At 42.1% G+C, this 12,246-nt stretch overlaps 3 protein-coding genes across 3 annotated transcripts; 2 read left to right on the top strand and 1 right to left on the bottom strand.

Moving 5' to 3' along the window:
* The first annotated feature begins 287 nt into the window (after positions 1-287).
* On the top strand, positions 288-3,177 carry dctn5 (dynactin 5). Its single transcript, XM_030790314.1, has 6 exons — positions 288-374; positions 820-888; positions 1,037-1,155; positions 1,509-1,620; positions 1,744-1,846; positions 2,323-3,177. The coding sequence occupies exons 1-6, from the start codon at positions 327-329 to the stop codon at positions 2,418-2,420; spliced, it is 549 nt and encodes a 182-aa protein (XP_030646174.1). The 5' UTR covers positions 288-326; the 3' UTR covers positions 2,421-3,177.
* Positions 3,178-5,468: 2,291 nt separating this feature from the next.
* Positions 5,469-7,193, bottom strand: rpusd1 (RNA pseudouridine synthase domain containing 1). Its single transcript, XM_030790885.1, has 5 exons — positions 7,012-7,193; positions 6,627-6,750; positions 6,392-6,494; positions 6,158-6,259; positions 5,469-5,986 (listed from the first exon to the last, which is right to left on the bottom strand). Exons 1-5 carry the CDS (start codon positions 7,191-7,193, stop codon positions 5,604-5,606), a joined length of 894 nt encoding a protein of 297 aa, XP_030646745.1. The 3' UTR covers positions 5,469-5,603.
* A 925-nt stretch (positions 7,194-8,118) lies between these two features.
* Positions 8,119-10,341, top strand: ndufab1b (NADH:ubiquinone oxidoreductase subunit AB1b). The gene is made up of 5 exons (XM_030790276.1): positions 8,119-8,315; positions 8,793-8,915; positions 9,423-9,510; positions 9,936-10,044; positions 10,147-10,341. The coding sequence occupies exons 1-4, from the start codon at positions 8,145-8,147 to the stop codon at positions 10,025-10,027; spliced, it is 474 nt and encodes a 157-aa protein (XP_030646136.1). The 5' UTR covers positions 8,119-8,144; the 3' UTR covers positions 10,028-10,044; positions 10,147-10,341.
* Positions 10,342-12,246: the final 1,905 nt, after the last annotated feature.

Here is a 12,246-nt window from a genome sequence, read left to right as displayed (position 1 = left end):
TAATTGCACCTTACAGCCTCTAGACGAGCAACATATCAGGCTTTACTAATCAATCTCAGAAATTTTGTGACTGCTGAACAAGAGGCAACTGATATTAAACGTTGAATTAAACGCCATTTCATTTTAAAGATGTGTCAGACGTTACATATTGTTTGGCTAAAACGAGAATACAATCGTTCATATTTTAATAAATAAAAACATCTCACGCGACACTCTACAAGCGATGTCTAAGCCGTTCAACTCAGCGGAAACGTCAGGGAGCGGCTGGTTGACAACAGGAGTAGAAATCGTCATCTTAGCAGCAAGCCCGTCTATTTGACTCAAATATGGAATTGTGTGAAATATTGTACAACAAGGCAGAATACATTGAGACGGTTTGTTGATATATATATATATATATTCCAAACTTGTTATGATTCATTTTAGATATCCACTCTTGAGTATCAGTTTAAGAGACAGTGTAGCAAGCTAATAAGCTAGCTGTTTAGCCAAAACATAACGCTATGCTAGTTAGGCATAAGCATCTTTAGCTCAGCTGTATGATCGTGGATCTAGGCTCGTCGTTCCATTTCATTGTCACATGCGTTAGACAAATATATTTAGCCAGCTGTAAGCCTTAATAATGAACGAATGTCTTCCTGGCTACAACTTACTTTACAGGGAGGACCTCGACACTGACTGACCGTAACGGTCCATTTTAATGCCACAGTTAACGAAACCAGCAAGCCTAATACGTGACAGTACATTATGCTGGTTTAAGCATAAATGCATCGGGTTGGAAATAGTTGCTTACATTTAATTCCTGTTTTCATTTTGCAGGCCTCTGGGAATAAGGTTAGCAGGCAGTCGGTTCTCTGTGGAAGTCAGAACATAGTGCTGAATGGAAAAGTAAGTGATTCTGTTGATTTCTTTTTAAATGTAAGAGTACGAAGGTAATGACGCTCTTCTCGTACCAAAGATTCGAGTGTTGCAGTTTGTTTGCATGTATGGGTTACGTTGATAACGCCCCCCCCCCCCCCCCCCTCCTTTATTTCAGACTATAGTGATGAACGACTGTATTATCAGAGGAGATCTTGCCAATGTCAGAGTTGGAAGGCATTGTGTCATCAAAAGCAGAAGTGTGATTCGCCCGCCGTTTAAAAAGTTTAGCAAAGGGTATGTATCTTTTTTAACGATGTCATGTTTTACCTTGTATAACAGTGCTAGTGGCGGTACCGTGCCGTAACATATTCTAATCAATATCTAGAAAAATAACGCGTGCTGGTGGACTTCCCGTTTTTGGGAGCGTCTTCCAGGATACGTCAGTCTCGAGAGACAGTGTGAATTAAAATAGAGCCTTAAATCCCTCTTCTTGTGGAATATTGTGATCTTTCGATGTAAACAGTTATCTTTAAAAGAGGAGACAGGACAATGTTTTAGCAGTGTCATGTTCATGAGTCTCTTCGATGATTGCAGGACCGCCAAATGATCATGTTGTAATTCGTTCTTTGATGTATTTTTCCCCACAGTGTGGCTTTCTTCCCATTGCACATTGGAGATCACGTGTTTATAGAGGAGGACTGTGTGGTTAATGCAGCACAGATTGGGTCTTACGTCCATATTGGCAAGAACTGTGTCATTGTGAGTACAGTAATGATTCTTTGAAAAGTCCCCAGTAAATCCTCTGCTTTACCTTTCACTGGCTGTACGCAGGCAGCAAAACATGCACTGTTCGTCTGACCTCTGACACTGCTCGTGTTTCAGGGTCGTCGCTGTGTTTTGAAGGATTGCTGCAAAATTCTGGATAATACCGTGCTCCCGCCGGAGACGGTCGTCCCCCCCTTCACGGTTTTCTCCGGTTGTCCCGGTAAGGGGCGCACGGTCATGTGCAGTCTGGGCACAGAGAGTTTCTGTCAGCTGTGTTTTAATATCTTCCCTTATATTAAAGTGATGCAGAGCTCTGAGATCCATACGCAGATGAATGTGGATTAATATTCAAAAAATGCCATGAGTAGCAGTTTGTCTCTTTATAATATCTGAAAGCAAGCTCTACAATTGACAACTTTGTCAAACGATTTGTATTATACTTTGGATAAACCTTCAAAAACATAAAGATTTATGCTTTTGACTTGTATTAACTGAAAAATGGTTTACTTGAGGAAAAATTTGGTGTGTTGATTTTATCTCAGAATGTTTTGGTACAGTAGGTATTCTGTACCAGCTCTGTTAACGAGAAAGCAGCATTCCTACCCCATTTGCATATGGTGGTTTCATTGGTCAGTTAGAGGCTATGGGTGTTGACTTAAAGGAGCCATTGACTGAACTCTTGTTGTTCTCGTCCAGGTCTGTTTTCAGGAGAACTCCCAGAATGCACACAGGAACTTATGATTGATGTTACCAAGAGTTACTACCAGAAGTTTCTCCCCCTGAGTCAGATCTAGCTCCGCCCCTCGTCCTTTTCCGCTCGTGGACCAAACCGGAGCATAGAACTGTTTCCCCATCACTCACAGTGGGGCTGTTTGTTCCTGCTTCTCTTTAAAATGGACAAAAAAAAAACGTTCCAGTTGTCTTTCCCCCTGTCATGGGAGGAACTGCTTGTCTCTATTGATCAACTCAAGTTATGACTACAGCTGGAGGTACTGAAAAAAGAGTGTCCCTCTCAACATCTGTGGAGCACTGGGAAAACAAACAAACAAACAAAAAAAACGGCCATCATTTGCTTCACTTTCACCCGTGGCACTGTCTTCATCTGTCCCCAAACTCTGTATCTTTAGTAAGACAGTTCGAGTCCTTTGTGTCAGCCGGTGCCTTCCCATCCTGAGGCACTGCCTGCATCTCTGGATGACTGTCACAAGACAGGAATCACAGTTACCCAGGGTCATCAGAAGCCTCACCAGCATCAGCTGCTTTTATTATTGACAGCACATATTTATTGCCGTGTTTTGCTGTTCCACACTTGCAACACTAAATTAATTGTGAGTAAAAACGTGTACCAGTTCAGTTGCACGTAAATGTATTTGCAGAAGCGAGTTGAGTGTTGTAGCGAATGTGCTCTCCGCCCGCTGTGTTTGTAGCCGTGCTCCACATGTCAGAGAAACACAGGAGCAGGTTAAGGAAGGGACGGTTTCGTCTCTGACTGAAGAGTTGATCAGAATGTTAATGCTTTCCCTGTCACAAATAAAGCCAGGTGACTCAGTCTGTCACGTCCTCTGTACCTGTCTTCAATGTTTGTGACACCTGACGCAAGTACCCTGAACAGGAAGTGATCCTAGACGAGTAAGGCCCGTAACTGAAGACTGCAGCCTTTCTGAGAGAGCAGATTATAGATGACACTGAGATTAAGAGTTAGAGACAGTGAGGATGCTGTGGGATATATATACCAGACATGGAGGATGTAGCTTGGTTTTCAAAAACAAATCAGCACCACAACAGAATAAGGTAGAGATGATGCAAACCACGATGATGTCAGATTTAAGAAGCCGTACACTTCAGTGAATCAGTAACACAAACTGATGGAAATGTGATAATTAGTCATAGTTCAGATGTGCAGTGCTTTATGGTCGCAGTGAGCATACTGGCAGAAGCTACTACATTCAGTTTATAACTGCTGAAAGCCACCCCAAAGAGTTAGTAAAAGCCACAAAACAGCTGCATGTCCATAAATGTTTTGGGCGTTGTCAGAGGGATTGCAGTGCAAAGTGGAACAGCCAGTAAATAACGACCGTGCCAGCTGTACAGCACCAAGCTCCCAGATAATGTTTTAATAAATGTATGAAATGAAACAAGGACAATTTCAGCTTTACATCACGTGACTTTACTGATCATCGATCATGGAATGTTCATTAATAACGATTATGCTTAACAGACTTGAATAACATGGTACATGAGGCGACAATATCATTATACTACCGAAAGAGTTTTTCGACAAAATAAGTTTAATAAATTATTAAGCTTAATCAATTTAAAGAGACTAATGAATGTAGACAGTGTGTGACCAACAGTGCCTCTCTCTCCCAATAATAATTAGGCTCCATTAAATATATACGAACTCGTGCACTTGGATCCAGTCTGAGTTTACGGTCATGCATATAAAATTGGTACACTTGCGAAGCAGTTTGGTTGCAAGACAAACAAACAAAACCACCCTACTGAGCTGCTTGAACTCTGTAACAGTTACGTAGCATGAGTAGTGGAACTAAAACGGCAGGCAAATAAATACTGGAGAAAAAGTCGTAATCCAAGTGCTCGTGTTCCAAGTAGCAACTTCTAGCGTAAAACCCTGAATCCATCTGCTGGCATGCACCAAAAACAACTGACAGAGATCACCTTAGCCTGTGATGACCACATCCCAGTATATTACTTAAGACATTATAATAACCGTCTGGTCACATAGGACGGGCCAAGAGTTTTCATCCTCAGAGTTACAATCGCCGTCTAATCAGTTCTCATTTCGGACAAATCAGTAATTCAACATTAGCCTGGACTGAATACTAGTTATACTGCTGCATGGCAAGAATCACTAGACCTCATTTACTGGCAGGGAAATATTTCGCATTAACTCGGTTTAGTTTTCCCGGCCACTCACAGGCACCTTTGAGAATAATACCCTCTCTTGTTCAAGACCGTCCCCATCAGTCTCTGTCGCTGCGTGGGAAGCACGTGCGTTCATCCCGCAAAAAAATATGCAAGACCATGGTGCTTAATAATCTTGCACATGGCTGACATGAACACATGAATGCATTAAAAAGTAATGGGCTGTTTGCGTGTCTAACCACCGTGTGAGACATAGTGATTTTCTCCCCATTTTCTCTAACCACTCCCCACACTATTCCGAAACCCTCCTCCTTGTCCGTTAATCTAAGTGAGTTTAAATAAATCAGTGCTGTTTGTTTGTTCTCGGCACTTTTTTTTTCACTGCATACAAAACTACAAACATACAGTATAAATGTTCTAAAATACAACAGCTGTTAACTCATAAAATGAGCCATTCATACAATGAACAATCTCTCTGTCTTGTATACATAGCATACTTGATAGGGTCACCGGAGTAAACCACACTGGAAAAAAAACCCTAAACAAAACACCCCCCCCCCACCTGAAACCATACCAAAAACAAAGACATCAGTTGGCTTACACACTTGCATTGGCTGTCAGAGAGTTTTGGCTCCACACAGCCATGCCTCACTTCACCTCAGTGCCAAAGCCCAACCACCTCCATGTCCCCAGTCCTTACATTACATTACATCACATCACATCACATGACGTTACCAGGCCAGCAGTGTGGTGACAGGTCAAAAAGGGTGCTTATGGCTTAAGGCTCATCACACTGATTTACCCCTCCAACACCTTCAGACCTGGACATGCCCAAAGGCGTCGGAGAGAACTAGGGATTTAAAAACAACTTAGAGTGCAAAGCTTCCGTTTCTCAACTCTGTCAGGGCTTAAGCACAAGTTTGGGGAATACTGATATGGTATTGTGCTGTCTGGACTAGTTTTCAAAGATTACCACGTTGAGGCCATAGTTTCACCTCAGAGAAGGTGTAGAGGGAATACACAGTGTGTTATAAATACACATTAAAGTGAAAAGAGCACACAAACATGGGACCACAGGGAACTGTAGTCTTTCAATCCAGGGCCCACTCACACAGCCACTGCTGGCACTGAGCCCTCTGCTCCTCACTCTCCACTGGGCTCCTCCTCTCCTCCGCTGCCCCTGACTCCTCTGCTTCTCCCTGACTCTCCTCAACCCCTTTACTCGACAGAACGCTCTCCACAATGACGTCCACGGTCTGAAGGGTTCGCTGCGGGACCCATTTGGAGTCCAGGCTGGGCAGGAAAGGGTCTGGAGCAGTGACCTGGATCGGCTCCTTCTCCAGGGGGATGCGTAGGAGGTAGGCGTGCAGCATCATACGATACGGAGCGTTGTCCGTGCGACAGCTGTAGGTAAAGTCACCAACAATAGGGTGACCGATAGCACTGCAGTGCACTCTAAGCTGGTGGGTACGACCTGCCGGATAAAGTCAATTCAGAAACATGACATCATAATTACATAAGGCTGTTGGTCTGACAGAAACACCCCCTCTCTCCCAACCACCGTAAAAAGAGATAATACCGAATTCTTTGGATGAGCCCCCCCCCAGCTCTTTCTACTGCGTAGCGTAACATGTTTCTTTTGTACCTGTTAGAGGTTGTAGCAGGACTTTGGTGACAGGATCTCCGTCATATAAGCCATACTCCAACACTGTCAGATCTGTTTGGCTGGGTTTGGGGTTCTCACAGCCTGTAGCCCAAACACGAAACACCATCTCAGTGATTTACAAAGTTTAATGACCCTGAGTGAGGGCGGCCTGCGGGACCCATGTATTTTTGTTCATTTATTTTGAATTTGCAGATGGAGACAGTTGCCTCTGACCTTCTGTTCCCTCAATACACATCATATGCGTCTTGCCCTCAGTGGTATTTTTCCCAATGGCGAAATCAATAGTCATTTTTTCTTCCTGCACAGAGCCACGGACCTAAACGGAAATCAAAAGTAAGAAATTTTTTTTTTTTTTTTTTTTTTTATGAGTAAAGCAGGTGTTGCATGTTTGTAAAATTATTGTTGTCAGAAAAAGACTGAAAACCATGTTCATAGTGTATGACTTTACCAGTGCAAGATAAGCCTTGGTTACAAGGCGCTCTTTGAAGTAGTGATAGGCACTTCCAGCAGCTGCCTTACTAAGCGCTACACACAAAGCTCCGCTGGTGGAGAAATCCAACTGATGACAGAATCTATATAAAGCACAAGTACACAAAGACTGAAATACCACAGTCCAGCAGATCAGTACTGCACGAAGAACACTCCAAAAATTGCTTCATAAACCAAATGCTATGTTGCTTAGCTGCAACTGTAAAAATGCGACAAAATACTAAAATAAAACCGATTAGCACAACCTCTAAGTGCATTTGCCTATACTCTATACAATGCCACATGTTCCGTACTTCTTTTAGATATTCTCTGGAGAGCGTTTAAAATTTGGCAGTGTCAAATACCTGAAGCCATAGTATGTCCCAGGATCAGCAAGCTCTGGGAAGTGATGTTTTAACTGACTCTGGACGGTCTGTTTCTCGAACCACATTTTACTGTCAATGCGAATGTCCCAGTGTTTGTTGACTACTATATAGTCTGCACTGCGGTACAGTACAGACAGGTTCTCCAGGCTCGCGGGCTCCATGCTGTTGCCTCTTCTGTGGTGGGGATAATTTAAGAGCAAAGTAATTCATACAATTATTTGACTTTTCAATCCTCAATATTTCAGGTAATACGACAATCATTTCTCGTTAGGTCGCCATCCCTAACCCTCGGGATGTATTCGGGATAACATTTTGATGAGGCGTTCCACCAAAAGGGACTTTTAGCATCACAAAACTGCTGCTGTGCATGCTACCACGAAGTGATCTGTTGTGATAAGGCGACAGAACAGTAACAGTTTGTGTTTTAACCGGATAACATTGCCCGTCGTTACAAATCGCTGCAAATGAAATGGTTTAGGTCGTGTCTAATTTGCTTTGCCTATCTAGTCACTTTGGAAAGACAGAAAAAATGAGTGGAGCACAGTGGGGTGACTCACTCACTGCATCATTGCAATTTAAGCACGTTAGACTCGTACATGAAAGTCCCTGTGCCCAACAAGTCAGCTAAGTTTACTTGCCGTTTCTGTGGAAGATGGTGACAAGGGAGGAAGAGTCAAGCTGACAAAGAGGCAAATCTCACAATAAAAGACACCAAACTGTTCATTACAGGGTGTTTAAAGTCATTAGCGAAGAACCTCCATGGTTACATGGGCTAGTAGGAAGTAAAGAAAATATTGCCTGAGAGTCTGCTTTTCAAAATAGTAGTCCTCATTTTTTTCTCGACTTTCTCACTGAGTTGACCAGCTCTTTGACGAACTGATTCCCCAGGTATTCATTCTGGCCATTGTTCACGGCACCTGATTTGTGTGCCAGAGTGCAGTTTAGTAAGGCATTTAATAAAGAACGGCTCTACGGCCTCGATGTTGCCATTCAAAGACCCTCGTTTTTAAAAGGGAACTCTTTAAGGCTTCGAATGAGCATGCGCTATTTGTCCTGAACTCGTTGTGAGGCGTTTATTCGCATAGCCTTCTGGGATTGATAGTGGCATAGACATGGCGTCCCGTGCGCTAGCACAGTGTGTTCGTTCGCTGGGTCGTTCTTCTGCAAGGTTAACTCAGGGCAGAGTTGTTACACGATCCTTCTGTGCGCCCCTTGTTTCAATCCAACGGCCCTTCTCTGCAATTTCGTGCAACCAGCGAACAAAGTGGACTGAACTGATACGGGTGAGACTCCAATAACATTGAGAAGTGACGCTGTCGTGGCCTAGTAGTACAGGATTAAGCAGTGACCTACCTCTCTGTCCTACAAATCGACCCACACTCACATTGCTAGCATCTCACCTGTCAGCAGGTTTTTGAATTAAAAAGGCTTCTGCAATACTGTATGGGCTACCGTCTTACGTGACTTGTCAATGTTGATGTTCTGCAAGTGACACACAACTTAACAGGTAGTCCAGATTGTTAGATAGCTAAATTGGCTAGTTAGCTTTGAATGGAATCGTACGAAATATATTACCTTGGTTGTTTTTGCTTTGCATAATTGCATATTTCATAACTCTTATATGCAAGGTTCTAGCGTCGCTGGAACAAACTAAAGAGATGTCAAGAATGCAGCCACATTCACAAACATGTCACATCGTTATATGTTAAATATAGAGTTACGTATTTACTCCATATAAATTCACGTGTATATTTCTGTAGATTTCAGGTTCTGCTGGTCAGCCGTGCCGAAGATATGGGGACCTTCCACCCCTTACACTGGAGTCCATCAGAGACCGCGTTATTTACGTCCTGAAGCTATACGACAAGATAAACCCAGAGAAAGTAAGATCACTGCACGTCTCGTCACGAGTACATTCCACACCTGCAGTACCTTTTGCTGTAATTGAATGCTGCAGATGAATTCATGACTAGCGTACGCCATCCGATTTTCATTTGTCGTTTCGCTCCACTCCATGAGCTGACGTATTTGAATGAAAATTGTTTAGCTGTAGAACTACTTGACTCTTATTGGAGCACAAAAGTGTCACGACACGACCGAAAGCACTTGATTTCATAGCTATATACTGCGTATTTTATAACGTTGTTGCGATTCCATGGAGATGAAAACACTGTTCAGTGATACTACTGTGAATTCCCCTTTGTGTTGCATTTTGCTCTTGGAAAATGGCTCCGTCTCTAGGTTTGTGATGTATGGAGTGAAAATGTATTCAGTTTTACTCTAGATGAGTCTGAAGTTACTGATGGCCCTTATTAGAGATGCTGTGTGTCCACTCTGTTTGTGTGTGCTGATCATGTGCAGTAAGGTCCATTCTCTCTTGCCTGCTGTAGCTTCAGAAGACATCTCACTTTATGAAAGATTTGGGATTGGACAGCTTGGACCAGGTGGAGATAATTATGGCAATGGAGGATGAGTTTGGTGAGTGTGATTGATTTTATGGATTGGTTTTTAAAAAAGAAGCAGTTATTACATTTGCGTTTGTTGACTGAGTCCTTTAACACATTAGGGGGGGACAAGTATTCATGGTAAAATTAATTGGGAAGGTATGCTGATTGATGAAAGTTCTTTCTGAAGTAACTGAACAAGCTGTGGTTTGATCAAGTGCTGTTACCAGCATAATGCGGACTCAAGAGTCTTGCTGTTTGCGCTGTAATAAGGAGAAATCAGTCTCACAAGGACTTTTTTTTTTTTTTTGTTCACGTCTTGGGAGGCTGAGTCTTTTCTGTCAGTGCTGTAATTTACTGTACATGTTACTTGTCTGGACATTTAGAGAAACTTCTTAGGCTCCGTGAAGTTAACCAACACTTTGCGTGCGTGCGTGTGTGTGTGTGTGTGACCCACAGGATTCGAGATCCCAGACGCAGAGGCAGAGAAGTTGATGACTCCTGAGGAGATTGTACAGTACATTGCAGAAAAGAAAGACGTGTATGACTGACGGCCCTGTCCTCTTTGGTACGACACGTTCTATACCGTGACTGTTCCCCGGTACAGCTGTGGTACTGTGCACATTTCACACGCTCGGCCATTTCTTTTACTGCCTGTTTCTTTTTACAGATATTATACACAGATGGCCTAGATGACATGCAGCAGAAACACCCAGGCATTTTTTCCCCTATATACACTTGATGTAGTCTGTCTGTGGGTTTGCCATCAACTGCCTTGTGTACCATTGTATTTAATTATGATGTCAGTGAATACATGGAAGCTTGAAGTGGAAAATAAACACGGTATAGAACCTTTATTCATTTATACTCCAGTGTTCTGTCTCCCTCTAGTGGCTCAAATGTGGTAATACTGCATCACAAGCTTTGGAAAAAAAAAAATCATAATCCAAAGTGTAATGAAGCTATAGATTACAAGAACATTTACATTTCTTAAAACTGGCTAATGTGTGCAGTATGGGAATTGAAGTGTAATGTCTCTTCTTCATAAGCAGTCTTGAGGCCAGAGAAAAACACAAGCAGGAAAGACTCGTTTGACAAACACACAGTCACGGTTAGGCTTTTATTGCGGGTTGTACCCAAGTTATACAGCTTTGTATTCCGATATGGATCAGAACTTTACAAACAGTTATCAGTCTACGAGTACAGCCAACAAAAGTCCTAATGTCTACTCTACGCCTCATTACATATTCACTTAAGGGCACTAAAATTGAAAACCAAGCAACAAAGAAGGAAAAAAAAAAAACAGCATCAGAGGAAACATTCATCACTACACGAGTTTCTACCTTGTATTATTTCACTACGGTTTTTTTTTTTTTTTTTTTAAATTATTATTCGTCAATGTTTACCAATAGAAATAAGGATTGTCCTTCAAAAAGTGCAGTTCCCCAAGTTAAAACTCTACAGTGACCCCAGGAAGACGCTGAAAAGAACTTCCTGCTCAGTAAAGTTGGTAACATATTGATGCTGATTTCTATACACTGTGTTTGAAACAGTCTACCAAAGCTGTGTGCATATAGGTTACAATGTGAGCAAACTAGTTCTGTTCTGGCAGATCTCTATAAAAAAGTTCAGAATGTCACCGTTTTACAGTCCACTGACTGAAGGGGGGTGGGGTGGAGAAGTTTGCTGTGAGAAAAAAAAATAAAATAAAAAAGATAAAGACTGACAATAATGCTCCATTTGCTACAACTGGCCAAATTTTTGCGGGCAAAAGATTTTCTCATGGCACGTGTTTCAGGATTATTTGTAATCCTCTCCACTGGTGTGGTTTGGATTTTGAATAAGCAAACAGACATGGAAGCCTCCCTCACTGCATAGTCTTTCTGAGTGTACCCCCCCCCCCCATAGTGGAAGTTAACATTTTAACTCCATCTCACCTCTGTTTCTTTGTGCTGGTTTTACTAAAGCTTTTTTTAGGGTATATTTAGACATGACAGTGATACTCACAGTTTGTTGAGTCAATTGCCTTAGCACACTACTAAACATTAGGAACCATTTAAAAGACATGGGTGTATCTGCTCACACTGGGAAAAAAACAACAACAAAAAAAAAAAACACAATCAGGAGAAAAAAAAAAATCTATAGAAAAGTAGAATGTCAGGCCAAGCCATTTTTTCCTCCACTTTCTCCTGGCCATACAAAAATGGGGATTGTACATTGCTCATGAATTTCCTCAAAACTTCCATTTAGCAAGACATTTTAAGCATTTACATTGTCCAGCTCTTACAAAAGAACAAATCCCTTTCCTCCAATCTCCGAAAAAATTTGGCATGACAGTGGATTTTTTTTTTCACAATGTCCAAAGTGAGACAGTTTTTGTCTAACATCAAACAGCTGTACACACATAAAACATTTTTTTTTTAAGATAAACCCAAAGAAAAATAGGGAAAAAATAATTAAGAAGAAAAGAATTAAAAAGTGGGAATAAACAGGGTGCCAATGGCCCTTCCCTATGCTATTAATTCACTCAATAAAACAAAGCCACGAAGTATAGGGAAACAAGCACACCTTCTCAGCAAGAAGAACCAACTCAGAACCATTAGTTAAAGCTGAACGCCAACCCTCTGGACAAAGACAATGACCCTGGACACACTGACATCACCCCAAAGGCTTTGGGCACTGGAGGAGCCCAGTTAAAGGGCTGAGGACACAGCAACAATACCGAGTACACTTGCCTCTCACAGCCAACACAGACTCCGATTCTGTACAC

The sequence above is a fragment of the Chanos chanos genome, chromosome 13 (assembly GCF_902362185.1).
Source record: "Chanos chanos chromosome 13, fChaCha1.1, whole genome shotgun sequence".
Classification (NCBI taxonomy): Eukaryota; Metazoa; Chordata; class Actinopteri; order Gonorynchiformes; family Chanidae; genus Chanos; species Chanos chanos.
Note: the sequence above shows the minus strand (reverse complement) of the source record. Positions and strands in the feature narration are given on the sequence as shown.

What these genes read in the sequence shown, in the direction of transcription:
- dctn5 (XM_030790314.1), top strand. Translation starts at nt 327, where the DNA reads ATGGAATTGTGTGAAATATTGTACAACAAGGCAGAATACATTGAGACG. An exon ending in ACATAGTGCTGAATGGAAAA is followed by an intron (nt 889 to 1,036) that starts GTAAGTGATTCT and finishes CCTTTATTTCAG; the next exon opens with ACTATAGTGATGAACGACTG. An exon ending in TTGGCAAGAACTGTGTCATT is followed by an intron (nt 1,621 to 1,743) that starts GTGAGTACAGTA and finishes CTCGTGTTTCAG; the next exon opens with GGTCGTCGCTGTGTTTTGAA.
- rpusd1 (XM_030790885.1), bottom strand. Translation starts at nt 7,193, where the DNA reads ATGGAGCCCGCGAGCCTGGAGAACCTGTCTGTACTGTACCGCAGTGCA. An exon ending in GTGTATTGAGGGAACAGAAG is followed by an intron (nt 6,260 to 6,391) that starts GTCAGAGGCAAC and finishes TTTGGGCTACAG; the next exon opens with GCTGTGAGAACCCCAAACCC. An exon ending in CCTGCTACAACCTCTAACAG is followed by an intron (nt 5,987 to 6,157) that starts GTACAAAAGAAA and finishes TTTATCCGGCAG; the next exon opens with GTCGTACCCACCAGCTTAGA.
- ndufab1b (XM_030790276.1), top strand. Translation starts at nt 8,145, where the DNA reads ATGGCGTCCCGTGCGCTAGCACAGTGTGTTCGTTCGCTGGGTCGTTCT. An exon ending in AGTGGACTGAACTGATACGG is followed by an intron (nt 8,316 to 8,792) that starts GTGAGACTCCAA and finishes ATATTTCTGTAG; the next exon opens with ATTTCAGGTTCTGCTGGTCA. An exon ending in ACAAGATAAACCCAGAGAAA is followed by an intron (nt 8,916 to 9,422) that starts GTAAGATCACTG and finishes TGCCTGCTGTAG; the next exon opens with CTTCAGAAGACATCTCACTT.